Source organism: Phoca vitulina, unplaced genomic scaffold (genome assembly GCF_004348235.1).
Source record: "Phoca vitulina isolate PV1807 unplaced genomic scaffold, GSC_HSeal_1.0 scaffold3, whole genome shotgun sequence".
NCBI classification, from domain to species: Eukaryota; Metazoa; Chordata; class Mammalia; order Carnivora; family Phocidae; genus Phoca; species Phoca vitulina.
The window spans coordinates 81,591,157-81,606,217 of NW_022589706.1; the positions used below are offsets into that span (position 1 = coordinate 81,591,157).

The 15,061-nt window shown below is 37.8% G+C and overlaps 1 protein-coding gene across 4 annotated transcripts in view; it reads right to left on the reverse strand.

Moving 5' to 3' along the window:
- Window positions 1-774: 774 nt before the first annotated feature.
- Window positions 775-15,061, reverse strand: part of TBCK (TBC1 domain containing kinase) — a 243,483-nt gene continuing 229,196 nt past the window's right edge. For all 4 annotated transcript variants that reach the window (XM_032400952.1, XM_032400950.1, XM_032400951.1 and 1 more), the window contains one exon: window positions 775-2,485. In XM_032400952.1, coding sequence (XP_032256843.1) covers window positions 2,375-2,485 — 111 coding nt within the window. In that variant the 3' untranslated portion in view covers window positions 775-2,374. The remainder of the gene's footprint in view (window positions 2,486-15,061) is intronic.

Below are 15,061 nucleotides of genomic sequence, written 5' to 3' on the forward strand. Positions count from 1 at the left end.
TCATAATATGAATGGTTAAAAAACTCATTTTAAAAAGTAAGCCTAAATGTATCAAGTTTTAAGAAAGATCAAATGCAAAATTGTGATTGGTTGGCTATTATCTTCTCACACAGCTCTCCTCAATACCCAGGTCTTCATCTTCCTCTACTGCCCTACCAATTCATTCAAATCATATCCCCACCCCTCATCCTTCTCTGCTTTCTCAGTAAGGCAAACTTAGAACTCGGAACCACTCCTTCCAAGTGATCATCAGTACCACGTTAGGACTATGAAGTCAGATAAATCACCAAAAGTTGAAGGAAAGGACAGGAGGACTTAATAATATTTCTCTTACCATGGCAGATGATGACCTCAAAATACTATTAGGGAAACGGTGGTAAAATTTTATTATCCTCAAACATTTTTTCTTTGTATATGATGTAGGGGTCACAGAATGATATAATCACTAGTTATGTCAATGTCGTACATCTAATAGGTATTTAAAACATATTTGGTGAATGACTAAATATAATTCAATTAAGCAAAACAAATAAAATGACACAGCCTCTGGGACAACTTGCAATCTACATGCAAGAATGAGGTTGCATACGTATCTCACATCATATATAAACATTAAATCAAAGACCTTGTGAGGGATTAATGGGGAATGACTGCTAATAGTTACAGGATTCTTTTTTGGAGAATAAAAATGTTCTGGAATTAGACAGTAGTGATGATTGCACTATTTTCTGAATATACTAAAAACCACTGAATTGTATGTTTTAAAAGGATGAATTTTATGGTATGTAAATTGTATCTCAATAAAAAAGTAGATGCAAAAAACCAAAACAAATAGCAACAATAAAACCAGAGCCAGAGAGTTGAATTGAGGCTCTTATGGAAATGTTCTACACCTAGGTAGTTCCTAACACTGAAGAGGAATATAAGTTAAGGAGGAAAAACAACAACACTGTTTAGTTAAAATTGAAGATCATCAAGAAAGGAACTATAGTTCAATAATTCTAAGATGCGTACATTTCTGAAATGGGAATGCATCTTATAATTGATGGTATGTCCAGTTGATTTGGTTGCATTTTTTTTCTTTATGGTTCATAAAATTGTGGTATGTGTGAGATTCAATGAAGTACAGTACTTAATTTTTAGAATAATGTGGCAGAGGTTGCTAGATATCCTTCAATATATGTTCTCCTCTTCCCACACAGTAATAATAAATTTTAATAATAATGTTTAATGAATTTTTTAAATAATTAAAACTTTACAAAATAATAATAAAATTTTTTACCTGGGTAAATGACCTCCCAGCCAAAGATTATATTCCCAGTTTTCCTTATAGCTAGGTGTAGCCACATGTCTAAGTTCTGGCTGATGGTATATAAGCAGAAGTAATATGTGCAACTTCTGGTTTGTGCCCTTAAAGAGAAAGAGCATTCTCTTCCTTCTCTTTCTTATTTGCTCCACTCCCGATTTCTTTCCTTCCCCCCAACACCCCCCTCCTCCTTCATCCCCTTCCTTCTAAATGGCATATATGATGGTATGAGCTGAGCAGCCATCTTGATCCATGAGATAGAAACCATGTATTGAGGGTAATAAAGCAATGTGAAGATACCTCAGTTCTTGATGATTATGAAATCAGTATACTAGCCCTAGACTCATTATGCAGACTTTTATGTGAGAAATACAGTTCTAGTTTGTTTAAGTCAGTCTTATTTTGGGTTTCTCTGACATAGGAGCTTAACAAATGTTCTATCTAATGTGAATGGTTTCTGACTTTCATTTTTCTGGAAGTAAATTATTTATTACTTTTTTCAGTGGGCTAAATTCTTCTCCTAAACACACCACACACACATACACACACACACACACGCATGCACATGATCTGTCTGGGCCAAAATGAGTTGCCAAATATAGCATTTACTTACAAGGAATATACTGAGAATAGCTTTTTGATTTTCACTATCATAGAAAGATGATTTCAACCCCCATTCAGTCTATGTTTCTAAATAATACCTTTGTTAGGACTGTCTGTTCAGTGCAATGAGAGACAGCTTTTTCAGTGCAATTGAGATTTCTTGATAATGCTAAATCTGCCTTGTCAGCTGAATTCCTCTGGCTTTGTGTTGCACTGTGGTAAAAATACATGATCGGATTTCACTGTTAAGGAAATTCTTTCAGCAATACATGTACAGTCAAGTTTGTTGCCTGGATGGTTGAACATGTGGGTTATGAGATTTAAAAAAAATGTTTCATGACAAAACTTTATGAAAATGCAACAATCTGGAAGTCTAGCTCTGTCTCAGAGTGGTGAGGCTGTGAAGAGGTGGGCTGTTGGGGGCTGATATCACTCTGTCCTTTTCACAGTCACAGTCTTGGTTCTTCATATTTGAGGAGATGGGACGGTGAGGAGACCTGTTGGCTTGATCTTATTAATGCCACCGTCTAGAATGCAGATTCTTGGATATTTCATCTTCACAAGATGAGCTGCAAACTGAAAAGAAAAAGAAGTCCAAATTTATAGAGGATATACAAAATCTGTATTTCTCCAATCCCATTTTTTTCCCAAGCTGTGAAGGACAAAACTACTTTAATAATACTATTACTGTCACTGTTGTATCAATGAATCATTAATTGGGTTTTCAATAGAAATCAAATCACCATTTAACACGTTGACAGCTTCTTTATGCTATGGAGTAAACGTGTCTCTTTACTTCTCTTTTAAACTGGTTGGATTAGGCAATAAATATACATGGTAATTATTCAACAGTACAAATATATATACCATGAGATGTAAATTCCTCCTACCTCTCTTCTCAGTTTCCCTCTCCAGAGGTCATTAATATTACTGTTTTTCATGTATCCTTCCAGTGATAGTTAAAACATTCTCAAATCTATATTGAACAATTTTTGTTTTAAAGATTTTATTTATTTGACAGAGAGAGAGCACAAGCAGGGGGAGCAGCAGAGGGAGAGGGAGAAGCAGGCTTTCCCCTGAGCAGGGAACCCGATGCGGGGCTCGATTCCAGGACTCCAGGATCATGACCGGAGCTGAAGGCAGATGCCCAACCAACTGAGCCACCCAGGTGCCCCTATATTGAGTAATTTTTGATATTACTCTCCATTTATTAGTTATTACAATTCTTGTATAATGTCCCAGAGAGGGCCCATAAACTTGTAATGTGTTTCTGGAGCAACTTCAATCAACAGTTTGAGACCATAAACTTGGAATGAATTTGAAGGATTGATCTAAGAGGTCTTCTAGATGGCTAGCAAAATAGGACTTTGAAAAGTTAACAAGACATACATACACCTTCTGACTTGGCCCATGTCTGCCTATCCAGGATCACTGGTTATCTTTCTCCATTCCTTTGAACTTATGATAAAGTAGTCCTGAACTGCTTGTCAATCCCGATAGAAATGAGATCACTTTAGGATTCAGAGTATTTTGGTTGTGCAGGTTGCCCTTTGTTGGGAACATGCACCATTTCCCGCCAGTTCCTGGATTCCCTTTAGTTCCTCCTCAAAAGCCCCCCCACCCACCCCCATCTGCCTAATTTCTACTTATTTCCCCACTCAGGTAATTTCTTCTCTACATGCTAAGTCTCCATTACAAACCCCTCTTCTTAGTCCCTAAAATTCCTTGGGCAAATCTCTGTCTTTTGCTTACCATGTTTATTTAAATTGCTCATTTAAGAGCCCGCTTCCTCTACCAAACTGTAAACTCCCCTAGGACAGTGAGCCTGCTCTGTTTCTTTTTATCCCTAGTGCCTGGCACATGGCAGGGGCTCAATATATGCTTGTTGGACTGAACTACACCAAGACATAGGACATATAACCTGGGCAAAGGATGAAGGAAAGAAGGGTTTTCTTGGACTCTGGCTTTCTGTTTCCATTCCCTCCCCTTGGTGGTATTGTCTTCCTCCTCCTTGGGTACTTGTGCCTTCACGTTCTTTTCAATTACTTTGTCATAACCTGATCTCAGATCCCTCAAGAAAAAAGAATACCTGCTGACAGTGCTATTGGGAGTATTTGAAGCTTAACAGTTGGTGAAGTCTCAAGCAAGCAATCTAGACTTTATAGTTCAAAGGCTGAATGTTTTGGTCAGGATAAGTTCAAGGCCTCAACCCCAAGGATTCTGCTTTATTGATCTGGGACTCAAGAATGTGTTTTTGTTGCGGTGGTGGTTGTTGTTTTAAACAAACACCACTAGATGATTCTACAGCAGGTAGTCCGAGTACAATATTTTGAAACATACCACCTACAGCCAACAAGATAAAGGTATCAGTAAGTAGGTGGAATAGATATCGCTTTAACAATCTTCAAAACTACTCACAGAAATGGATCTTAATACTGCTGACGCCACTGATTTTTTCCATCATTCTCTGCAGTGCTTCAATAGATTCAACGGCTATTAACATTTCAGATCCTATACACTTTTTGCCACCTGAAAGTATCTTTAATAGTAATTAATATTGAAGAGAAACAGTGCATCTGTATTTCAGAAGTTATCAAGTGAGTCAGACTGCTCCTGTGAGCTGGTCTTCATGCTGTTCTTGCTTATTTCTTGGTCCGTAAGAGCAGAGGGGCTGGATTCATCTGCTCGGAGTCAAGTGCAGGCAGCACAGCCCTGGAGCCATAGGATTCCTGAAACATCTTTGCTTCGTTCTCCCACGTGTAGCAATACAATTAACATGTAAGCCAGAACTCTGAGATAAACATACCATTATTGAAAAAAATCTTGTGGATAAGCAGTCTTAGCATTCAGTACTTTCAAAACACTGTGGAAGTCAGAAAGCAAGAAAGGAAGGACTTACTACTGTACATTTAACTTAATCTCTCTGAAACTACGCTGTAGAGCTAGAAAGAGTTCCCATGGTTATTTTAAGGAGGGACATAACAACTAGGCTGCCATTAAGCTGGAAATGGTAAAGGCAAAGCAGACAGAACAGAGCACTTTGGAACAATTAGGGTGTTGCTGTGTGGGAGGTCTAAGAAGAAAAGTAGAAGCAGAATACAAGGAGATGGCAAATGTTTTGGTGCCTTGAAAAGCAAGGCTGTGCTTAAGTAAAGAAAAAGTGCCAATGTTGAGTTTTCAGGTTAGGATTGTGAGTTCTGCTCTGCTTGTGGCTGCAATTAGCCGTGTTAAATAGTGGGCCTAACAGTGAAGGCATGACTGCATCTTTTCCACTCCTACCATGGCAGCGGTTCCTCTTCATTCATTAATTCATCCATCAAACATTTTAGTGAGCACCTACTGAGTACCAGGCACTGTTCCAGTTTTTGCAGTGCTTATAGATCAGTGGAGGAGATAGTAACAAACAACATCAAGTAGTAGGGCGATTACACAAGTAGAAGTTCGGGGTACCTCTGAATTTAACAGGGCTTAAGGGAGCTGTTCTCCCCTCCCCATCCCTCTTTTATTGATGCCTGAAGGGAATGGGAAGCCAGATGTGATGGCCAAAATTGTGGATTGGATAGTGTTCTCTGTGGCTGTAGTCTGACGGGTTAGGGAGGAAGGAAAGGGCTGTGAATGTCCAGGGGTGGTTTCCACTGTGTGAAAAAAGCCATGTCACTCACGGAGAAGACAGGTGGTGGAAAAGAGGAGAACCAGGCACGTAGAGTTCAGGGTTTCACCCATCTTTTACTCTTCATCTGGCTCTGGCAGCTTTAGGGTGTTAACATACAGGGTACTGGACTTTAGTGATTAAGGATCTAGAGTAGCCTGCAGCTGCAGCTTTGGGAGAGGCCTGACTTCAAACAGAAGTCACAAACCTAGACTCACTGAGCAATATCCTTGGCAGAAGTGGCAGGATGTCATATTGGACCAGTGGTTATGGAGCCGTCAGACTCATCTGGGTGCTTTTATTAAACAGTGATACCCAGACCCACCGGAGATCAGTAATAAGTAGAATTTTGGGGGGATATACCTCCCACCTCAGGTTTTTTATCTGCTTGTTTGTTTTGAAGGCTCCTAGATGATTCTATTGTGTAGCCAGCATTGAGAATAATTTTACTAGATAATGGGATTCATTTGTTGGTCAGGTTTGTCTGAGATCTCAAACTGCAATTTTAATAGGTATAGTCCTGTGTGGAGAGCAAGTCACTTTGCACTAAAAAGGCTGTCATGCTTGTAGGGCTGGAATTTGCGGTGGTTCTTCCAACCGCACAACCAGCTGAGATCTATAGGTCAACATCCCATGTGGAGCTGGCAGGATCTGGTGTTTGCTGGGATAGGATTTGGGGACTCAAGATGGCAGGGGCAGCTGCATTTCTTGTGGGAAGTACTTTCATGTGGAAAAGGCAAAGCTCTTGCACTTTTGTCATTCCTCTGGTCAGTAGAATCTGGTGGTGCTTTTCATTTCTAGGGCTTAGGTAGGCACTGTCTTAAAGTGGCAGGCTCTTGTGGGTGGCACTCCATTTTGTTTTCTCTGTCTTTCATCTCAGCTTGGATTAAGAGGCTGGCACATTTGTCCAGTGGAAGTCAAGATCTGTGATAGGAGGAGAATGAGTGGAGGAAAGGGATATATGGGTAAGATTTAAGAGAAGCAGAGAACAGGATCATGTTTTTTCTCACCAGGTGTCTTAGGTCACAGGCTTGGGTAGAACCCACAGGCAGCTAAGAAAATTTGGCTTCTGCAATATTCTGAAAGGAGCACATTGCAGGACAATTAAGTTTCTTGATGGGAAACTTTGGCCTTGTGAGTTTAAAGTTTGTATTGGGAACTGGACAATTGCCATTAATTGACTAACACTCTGGTGAAGTTCAAACGGAGGTCCTTTTCTCTCTTCCATTTTATTTGTCCATTCCTTTCCCTCCCTAAATTTGGGATATGGAAATACTACTTTTGGTTGGACACAGAACTGAATAAGGGAACTGGCAAATTATCCTGTAATGAATAGCTGTAGGAATTTCATTTTCTTAGTTTTATGGATGTGAGGCTGATGCCGTATTAGTCCTATGTATCCTCTTGACCTCCTGCGATTCTGAAAATATGGTGTCCATTTAATATTTCTGGCACTGTGTGGTTGGGGCTGGACTGATACTTTACACAAATTATGCACCTATTTCTAAGTTTGGCTGGACAACTCAACTCAGTAAGTGTGAGATGAGATAAGATAAGAAACAGAATATGGGATGATTTCTACATCTAGAGTACAGTGTGGCCTTTGGTTAAAAATAACCCAAGTGCTGTCTTGTCCTGATTATTTAAGAAATTCTCAGGTCATTAATAAATTTTGAGGTCTTGATAATTTGAAGGGGTCATCTCAGTGCTCTCAGTTAGAGACATGAGAGCTATGACAAGGAGTACTAGGAAAAGGTAGGAATGATTTACCTAATATGCCACTGATCTTTTCCCTTGATTATATAGTCCAGTATAATTTTGAAATGTCATTTTTGTTTTAATCCTTGTTATGTTCCTTCCGTAACTGAGAAAAGTGCTCTGCCTTCTGCTAGCCTTCTGTATTTAGATATTTTATAATTAACACACTAACGTTTATTTTCCTAAAAGTACTACAGAAGTTTACTTTCTTAAATAAACTACTTAAGGGAACTCTTGTATGCTTTTAGTAGGAATGTATATTGGTTTGGCCGTATGGAAAACAGTGTGGAGGTTCCTTAAAAAACTAAAAATAGAACTACCATATGATCCAGCAATCCCACTTCTAAGTATGTATCCAATACTACGTAAGGTGTAAAACTGGTTTTCACAGTAATAGCATCTAATAACAATTAGGCAGTGGCTACCTTACACTCTTATTTGACTCACAGAAGTAAAGTCCGCAGCACGGCAAAACCAAGTAGGTGAACATAATGTCAACAATCATCTTACACCTTACCATAGGCACTAGTGACAGGTAAGGAGCAGAACCGTTAATTCCAGGTATTAATGTAGAATGTTATATACTGTAAAATGGTTAATTATGCAATAAGAAAAAAATGGGCGCATGTACATAAACAATCATTATATGGTCTAGGATTTATCAAATTAAATTAATTAAATTTATTAAATCCATGTTTATTTTTTAAGGATAGCTATCTTAATGGTATCTGGGATATTCACAATCCATACTGTGTTGTACATTAGTCTCTGAGGCTAGGAAATTTGGTAGTGTAAAGATTGTATCTTAAAAAAGCATTTTTAATAGTTTGTGTTATATAAGGGGATATATAAATAATTGTAGTTTTTTTCCTAAGTAGTTGTAGTTTTCTTGTTTTAATTTTCTATTGCCTATATAGTTTCTGTCTCCATCTCATCTCTTCCCATTCTCTCTCTCTACCTTTTTTATTAAGAAAAATGTCAAAAATATATATAAAAATAGACAAGAATGGTATAATGAGCCCCTAGGTACCCAAAACCCAGTTTCAATAATTACAATTCAGACAATTTATTTCATTTTATTTCATTTGTTCCTTCCACCCACTTCTCTTGACCACATCCATTATTTTGATGTAAATCTCATATATCATTTAGTACATAAATATGTACCTTTGAAATAAAAATCCTTAAAAAAATATAACCACAGTATCATTATCACACCTAGAAAATATTAACAATAATCCTTTAATATAATTATTTAGTAAGTGTTCAAATTTCCAATTACTTCATAAATGTCATCTTTTCATCCATTCATCCATCCATCTATCCATCTATCACCCACTTCTCTATATTTACAATCTGTTTATTTGCATCAGGATCCAAACAAGGTTCACACATTGTGACTGAAGGATGGCTTTTAAGTCTCCTGTAATCTATATATTTGTTCTATCTCTTCATTTCTTTGCAGAAAGCCTATTCTCTCTTGCATCTACTCCAATCAGACTTTTGTCTCCATCACTCCCCTAAAGTACTCTTAAAAAGGTCAGCAATAATCTCCACTTTGTCACACTGCCAAATCCAATTTTTAAGACTCAATTTGAATCTAACTTGACCCATCAGCATCATCTGACACATCTGATTATACTTTCTTCTTTTCAAAACTCTTAGCTCAGGTCATGATCTCAGGGCAGTGAGATAAAGCCCCGTGTTGGGCTCTGTGCTTAGCGGGTAGTCTGCTTGAGATTCTCTCTCTCTCCCTCTCCCTTTGCCCCTCCCCCTGCTCTTGCTCTTTCTCTGTCTAAAATAAATAAACAAATCTTTTAAAAAAAGTTTCTGAAGGCCCATGATATCTCAGCATACTATAAGTCAGTGCAACTTCTATTTCATTATTTGCTTTGTTGAAATCCCAATAACAGAATTTTCCCCCCTCATATGTCAAAATGGTGTTTTCCTTCCTTCCTCTTCCATTTTCCTTTGATCTCTTGTTTTCTTTGTTGATTTCTTCTACCAATCACGTGCCCTAAAGCAACTTTTTTAAAAAAAAATTATAGCTAGTTTATAATGGAGACAATGGATTTTTACAAGTTCCTGAAACAAATTTAAGTTATATCTTTTAATGGTTATTTGGCAATCTGTTGTTGATCCCATCACCTGGGATTTGTCTTCCATTCTGGAATAATGCATTTATAAGCTATTAAATTTAATTATAAGAAAGAAAACCCTACTTTTTTTCTGTATTGTACAATACTAAGTGCTTATTTCATAAGTGGAAGGATTCTATGTGTATACACATCTTGTTTTAACTCACCAAATTCTAGTCTGAACCTCTAAATCCTTAATTGATGTTTTTATACTCATGTCCCATTAGCACTTCAAACTCAGTATGTCCAAAATTCATCACAGTCCCTCCAAATCTACTTTCCTTTTTTTTTTTTTTAAAGATTTTATTTATTTATTTGACAGAGAGAGAGAACACAAGCAGGGGGAGTGGGAGAGGGAGAAGCAGGCTTCCCGCGGAGCAGGGAGCCCAATGCGGGGCTCGATCCCAGGACCCTGGGATCATGACCTGAGCCAAAGGCAGACGCTTAATGACTGAGCCACCCAGATGCCCCCCCAAATCTACTTTCCTAAAGGTATCAGCAACCTCTCCAAAAACCCAATCTGGAAATTTTAAGGTTATCTTTGACTTAAAAAAATTTTTTTTAATTTAAATTCCATTAGCCAAGGTATAGTTTTGACTTTTGACTTTGGCTCCATGTTCATTTAGGCACAAAGCTATGTCAGTTCTCTCTGTGACTGTCTTGGATTCATTCCTTCTTTTCCATTCCTCTGCACCTACTCCATTTTAGATCCTAATTACTCTTGGATTAGTTCCTAAATGGCTCTTGTGCTTTTAGTTTTTCCTTTTCCATTTGCCTGGCACTCTGCTGCCTACCCAGAGCAATATGGAGGCCCTCAGGAAATCCTGAGACCCCTAACACTATTGTGTAGAGTTTCCTTCCTAAGGGGGATTACCCTTAGGCAAGGTGACTCAAGATCTGTGGATCCTTTCCAAGGAATAGCTTGCTTCTCTATAGTCAGGAAGGACAACATAGAGTACCCAAAAGTCCTTACTGAAAATTTCATTTTGATAATATTAAGTCTAAAATTTCTTTGCATTTTAAGGACAAAAGAAATTCTTCATTTTAGATTTATGCTTGCTCATTCTTTATATAAATACATGATTTATTTACATATAAATTAAAGATTAATGAGAAGATTGTCTCTTAGTGTCCTAAATAAAGTAAGAGAAGATAGTGACAGAATGTTACCAGATGCTTTGAATCACGTAATAAAAGCCGTGAGGCCATTTCCCCAATGTCCTTTTGAAAGTTGCAGGGCTTTGGCTATCAGTCTCAGACAAACTCCTGTTTCCTTTTCTCCACAGCCATGAGAGCTTTGCTAAATGGGGGCTTAGAAACTATTTAGACAGCGGGAGATTGCAAGCTTGAGATAAGATCAGCATAAAAGTAGAATCTGGGAAGAACCTAGCACTGGAACAGCCTGGGAATATAGAGAGAGTGAAATTCTTTAACTGGTCTCTGGTTTTTGGTGTTTAAAAATTTCTATTTTATTGGGATCAAGGGCAAAGGAGAGGGAAGACACTAAAAGTATTTTGCCAATGACTTTCTAAAATGCAGCTGTTAGTATCACTTTCCTTCTTAAAAACCTTTAATAGTGCCCCACTGCTACTGTAAACTCCTCAGTATAGCATTCAAGGCCATCTATTTCCAGACTCTTCTCGCTTTCCAGCTTGTCTGTAGCTAAAATGCTCTTCAAAGAAGCTCTGTGCTTTCCAATCAGCATGTGCTAATTCCTTTGCCTGGAATGTTCCTTCCTGACTATGGCTCTCCTCCCAATAAATTTCCTTACTGAAATTCTACTCATAATTCAAGGTCTGTTATCATCTTCTCCCATGAAGCTTTGGGAACTCTTCATTTAACTGGAAGAAATTTCTTCCTTCTTATTGATTTTCTAGAACTTTAATTATAAATTTCACACAGCACATATTATATTCTGCTTTGAGTTTTAATTGGTTGTATCTTCCTAACTAGATTGTAAGTTTTTTGAGGGCAAGGGACTATGTCTTTCTCCTTTCTGTTTCCTCATAATAGTTTCCATTATGTAAGCACTTAATGTTTGTTGTCTTGAATTAAACTAGTGGCTGATATTAGTATTTTTTCTTTTGCCTTCCTCTTTTCACTAATTTCTGCAAATGTGCAGTCTACAGCAAACTATTATTTTTCATGTGTTTATTCATTAACTTAGTCATTAATTCAAACATCAAATATTTATTGAGTGCTTTCTACTTCAAAGGTATGATGCCAGGAGCCAGGGGTACAACAATGAATATAATATAATCCTTGTCCTCAATGAGCTTGGAGTTTAGTTGGAGATGCAGAGAAGTGAAGAGGCAATTAAAATACATTTGATAAATGCTATATGAGCCATGATTTATGGTTGTACAAATTGTGCATTGCATAAGAGAACCTGGAAAAGGGGTAAGTGGAGCATGAAATGTAGCCCATCCTCTCCTTTCCAAACTTTGTGCCCTTACATGGTGCTGTGTTCCACTAAAGGAAGGATGGGTTTTTATCTAATGCACACAGAAATTCTATATATGATAGTGGTCCCAATGTCATTATAAAACTAAAAGATATCTTATGAGCACTTGGGAAAGGTACTTAGTCCCAGACTTGATGAGTTAAGAAAGAATTCCTTATATAAACAGTGTTTTAAGACAAATGGGAATTACCCAGGTGAATAGAAGTGGGAAGAATGCTCCAAACAGAGAGAAGTACAAAAAGACAGTATATAGGAACAACAAGTAGTTAATTGTGACTGGAATCTAAGAGGCTGAGGGAAGAGCAGTGAGGGATGAACTTGGAAAACAAAGCAGAGTCCAGATCATGAAGGGCCTTATAGATGGTGAGTAGGATTTGAATTTTATTTTGAAGGCAACAGAAAGTCACAGAGGCATTTTGACAATGATCTGATTTATATTTCAAAAAGCTCACCTTAATTATGGGGTAAAACTGGGGGGGGGAAGGGGATTGCAGGCAGGGACCCTGGAAGTTGTGGTAAGTCAGGCATGAGGTACTGGTAATCCAAGTTAAGACAGGTGGGTAGGAGGGATGAGAGAATTCCAGACCTAGCTAGCAGGGTGATAACACAAATAATTTTCTATATAATTTGTTGTCACTAGTCAAGAATGTGAGATAATTCACTATTTCATTCATACAGACTGGGTGGTACGGAGAAAAGTATAGGAACTTCGTAGTTACACTGAGTTTGAGTCAGGGTTCTGCCACTGGTTAGCTATGGGATCTTGGGTAAGTCACTTAGCTTTTTTGGCCTTAGTGTCCTCACCTGTTAAATATGTAATAATAATACACTTGAATAGTATATTTATGGTGTTGTTGGGAGGATTAAAGTAGATATCATATGTATAAGTGCTTGATTCATAGTAAATACTATAAGCTAGTTTCCTTCTTTCCTCTCTTCCTCTTTCCCCTATTGATCCATTAATAGGAGAGCCATTTACAACATGTCACAATTGTACAGATTTAAACTTAAATAGCATGTTTGTCCTCAAATGGAATGTAAGGTAGGGTTTACAGTGTTTATGATGAACTGTTTATAATAGAGCAGTAATGTATACTAGTAACTCTACTGTTTACTGAGTTACATATGCTTATAGCAATTATATGAAAGCTATGGATCTATTCTCTTTCAAAAAATGACACATTTGTATAACATGTTACAGGTAATTTTAATTAGTTCAAAGACTTTCTAAAACTCATGATGGACTCTTGGTTTAGAAGTTTTCCTTTATACTAATCTATTTAATTTTTAATTTATGATAGTTGATAGTGTTTATCCATATGGCAATTGGGATCTTCCTCTAGATTTACAGATTAGGTTTAACAACAGCTTATACTTTCAAACAAGCCCTCTTAGGAATGCTATGTGGAATGTTTTTTTGAAGCTGACATTAAGAAAATAGGAGAAAACATTTTTAGACATGACAGAAAAGGTTTTTTTTGAAAACAGTTCTTATTCTAATAGAAAAAAGCATACTGACTCATATTAGAGGATAAGCCTCTTCTGATAAAATTCCATCATCTAATACCATCATGAATCAGGAGCTCTAATGAGCCCTGTGGTACATTTTCCTTTAATCTGTGATATTTGGGACCAGAATTTCAGCAACAATCATTTATCAACTTATGTTTAAACTAGACAACCAAGAACAGTAAACCCATACTGTGTCTCCGCCACTGGCCATATTACACACAGTATACTATGCTCTGAAAAGAATGTATACAATAAAAACTCAGATTCAAAACAGTTAGGGCTATGATGGATCATAGCCAAGTTCCAACCTCTGTAGGTCAAGCGGGAGGGCAACTATGGTTAGTTTGTTATTCAGCCACGGACATTCCTGTGGTAAGGAGTAATTAATTAAATGGTGGGCTGTGGAGAGCAGGGTGGATATGTAGAATAACACATGCTGAGACAAGATAACTTTCATCTTGTCATGAATATAGGTGCCAGAGATCACAAGATTCAGATGATGACTTTGCAGTTTTTCCTGAAAATTGGAAATGAGTTCCCTCCGTCTTTTTATAAAAACTGCTTGTACACATAATACATCCAGTAGAGATGTTTATAAAACAAAGTCTGGTTAGGTGTTTTAAGTCTCTCTTTACTACAACTCCCACAGTGCTTTTTACTTCACAAAACCTTTGAAAAGCTATGAGAACAGGGACTCTGCAGGGCAGGTTGTAGCTGGGTGGTCTTTTAAAGTGAGTTATCCTCCATGATTTAACAAATGCACAGCTGTACAGAATGTTTCACTGTTACTTGTAAGCCTCATATTATGTCTAGTGTGTTCAAGCCACATTAATATCTAAAATGTTTCCTTATAATCTGATATAAACCCACAGACCAAAACATTTGCTGACAAGAAGGCAAAGAATAAGCCAGGAAGAAAGCCAAGTTTAACCATAGCCAGTGCTTATGGGTCTAACAAGACCAAGAAAGAATTCCTTGCATATCTGGAACTCATAAAAGAGATTCACTTCCCATTCTTTACCAAAATGCTTAAGGCAAAATTATAAAGAAGCCTAATACATTTTCTGACAGGTAAGAGATCTCATACAAAGTGGTTAAAAGTATTATATTAATCTTGGGGCACCTGGGTGGCTCAGTTGGTTAAGCGTCTGCCTTCAGCTCAGGTCATGATCCCAGGATCCTGGGATCGAGCCCCACATCAGGCTCCCTGCTCCGCAGGAAGCCTGCTTCTCCCTCTCCCAGTCACCCTGCTTGTGTTCCCTCTCTCGCTGTCTCTCTCTCTCTGGCAATTAATAAAATCTTAAAAAAAAAAAAAAAAAGTAAAAGTATTATATTAACCTGAAGGACTAGGTAGATATTATCTGGAGCCAGAGAAGTTTACTATGGGGACAACACATGCTGAATTGGCTCAAAGTGTTTTCAGAGTTACCTGGTCCCCTCTGAGCACTCTTGCCATGGGCTGAGAGTGTGGAAGCCTCCCATCACTGCAGTACAGACTGATTTCCAACCTAACATCCCCAAACCAAATAGCACTGGCCTGCAGGGGAGGGTGAATAAACACAATTGGACTACTATCTTATTTAAAAAACAAAACTAATGGGGGCGCCTGGGTGGCTCAGTCGTTAAGCGTC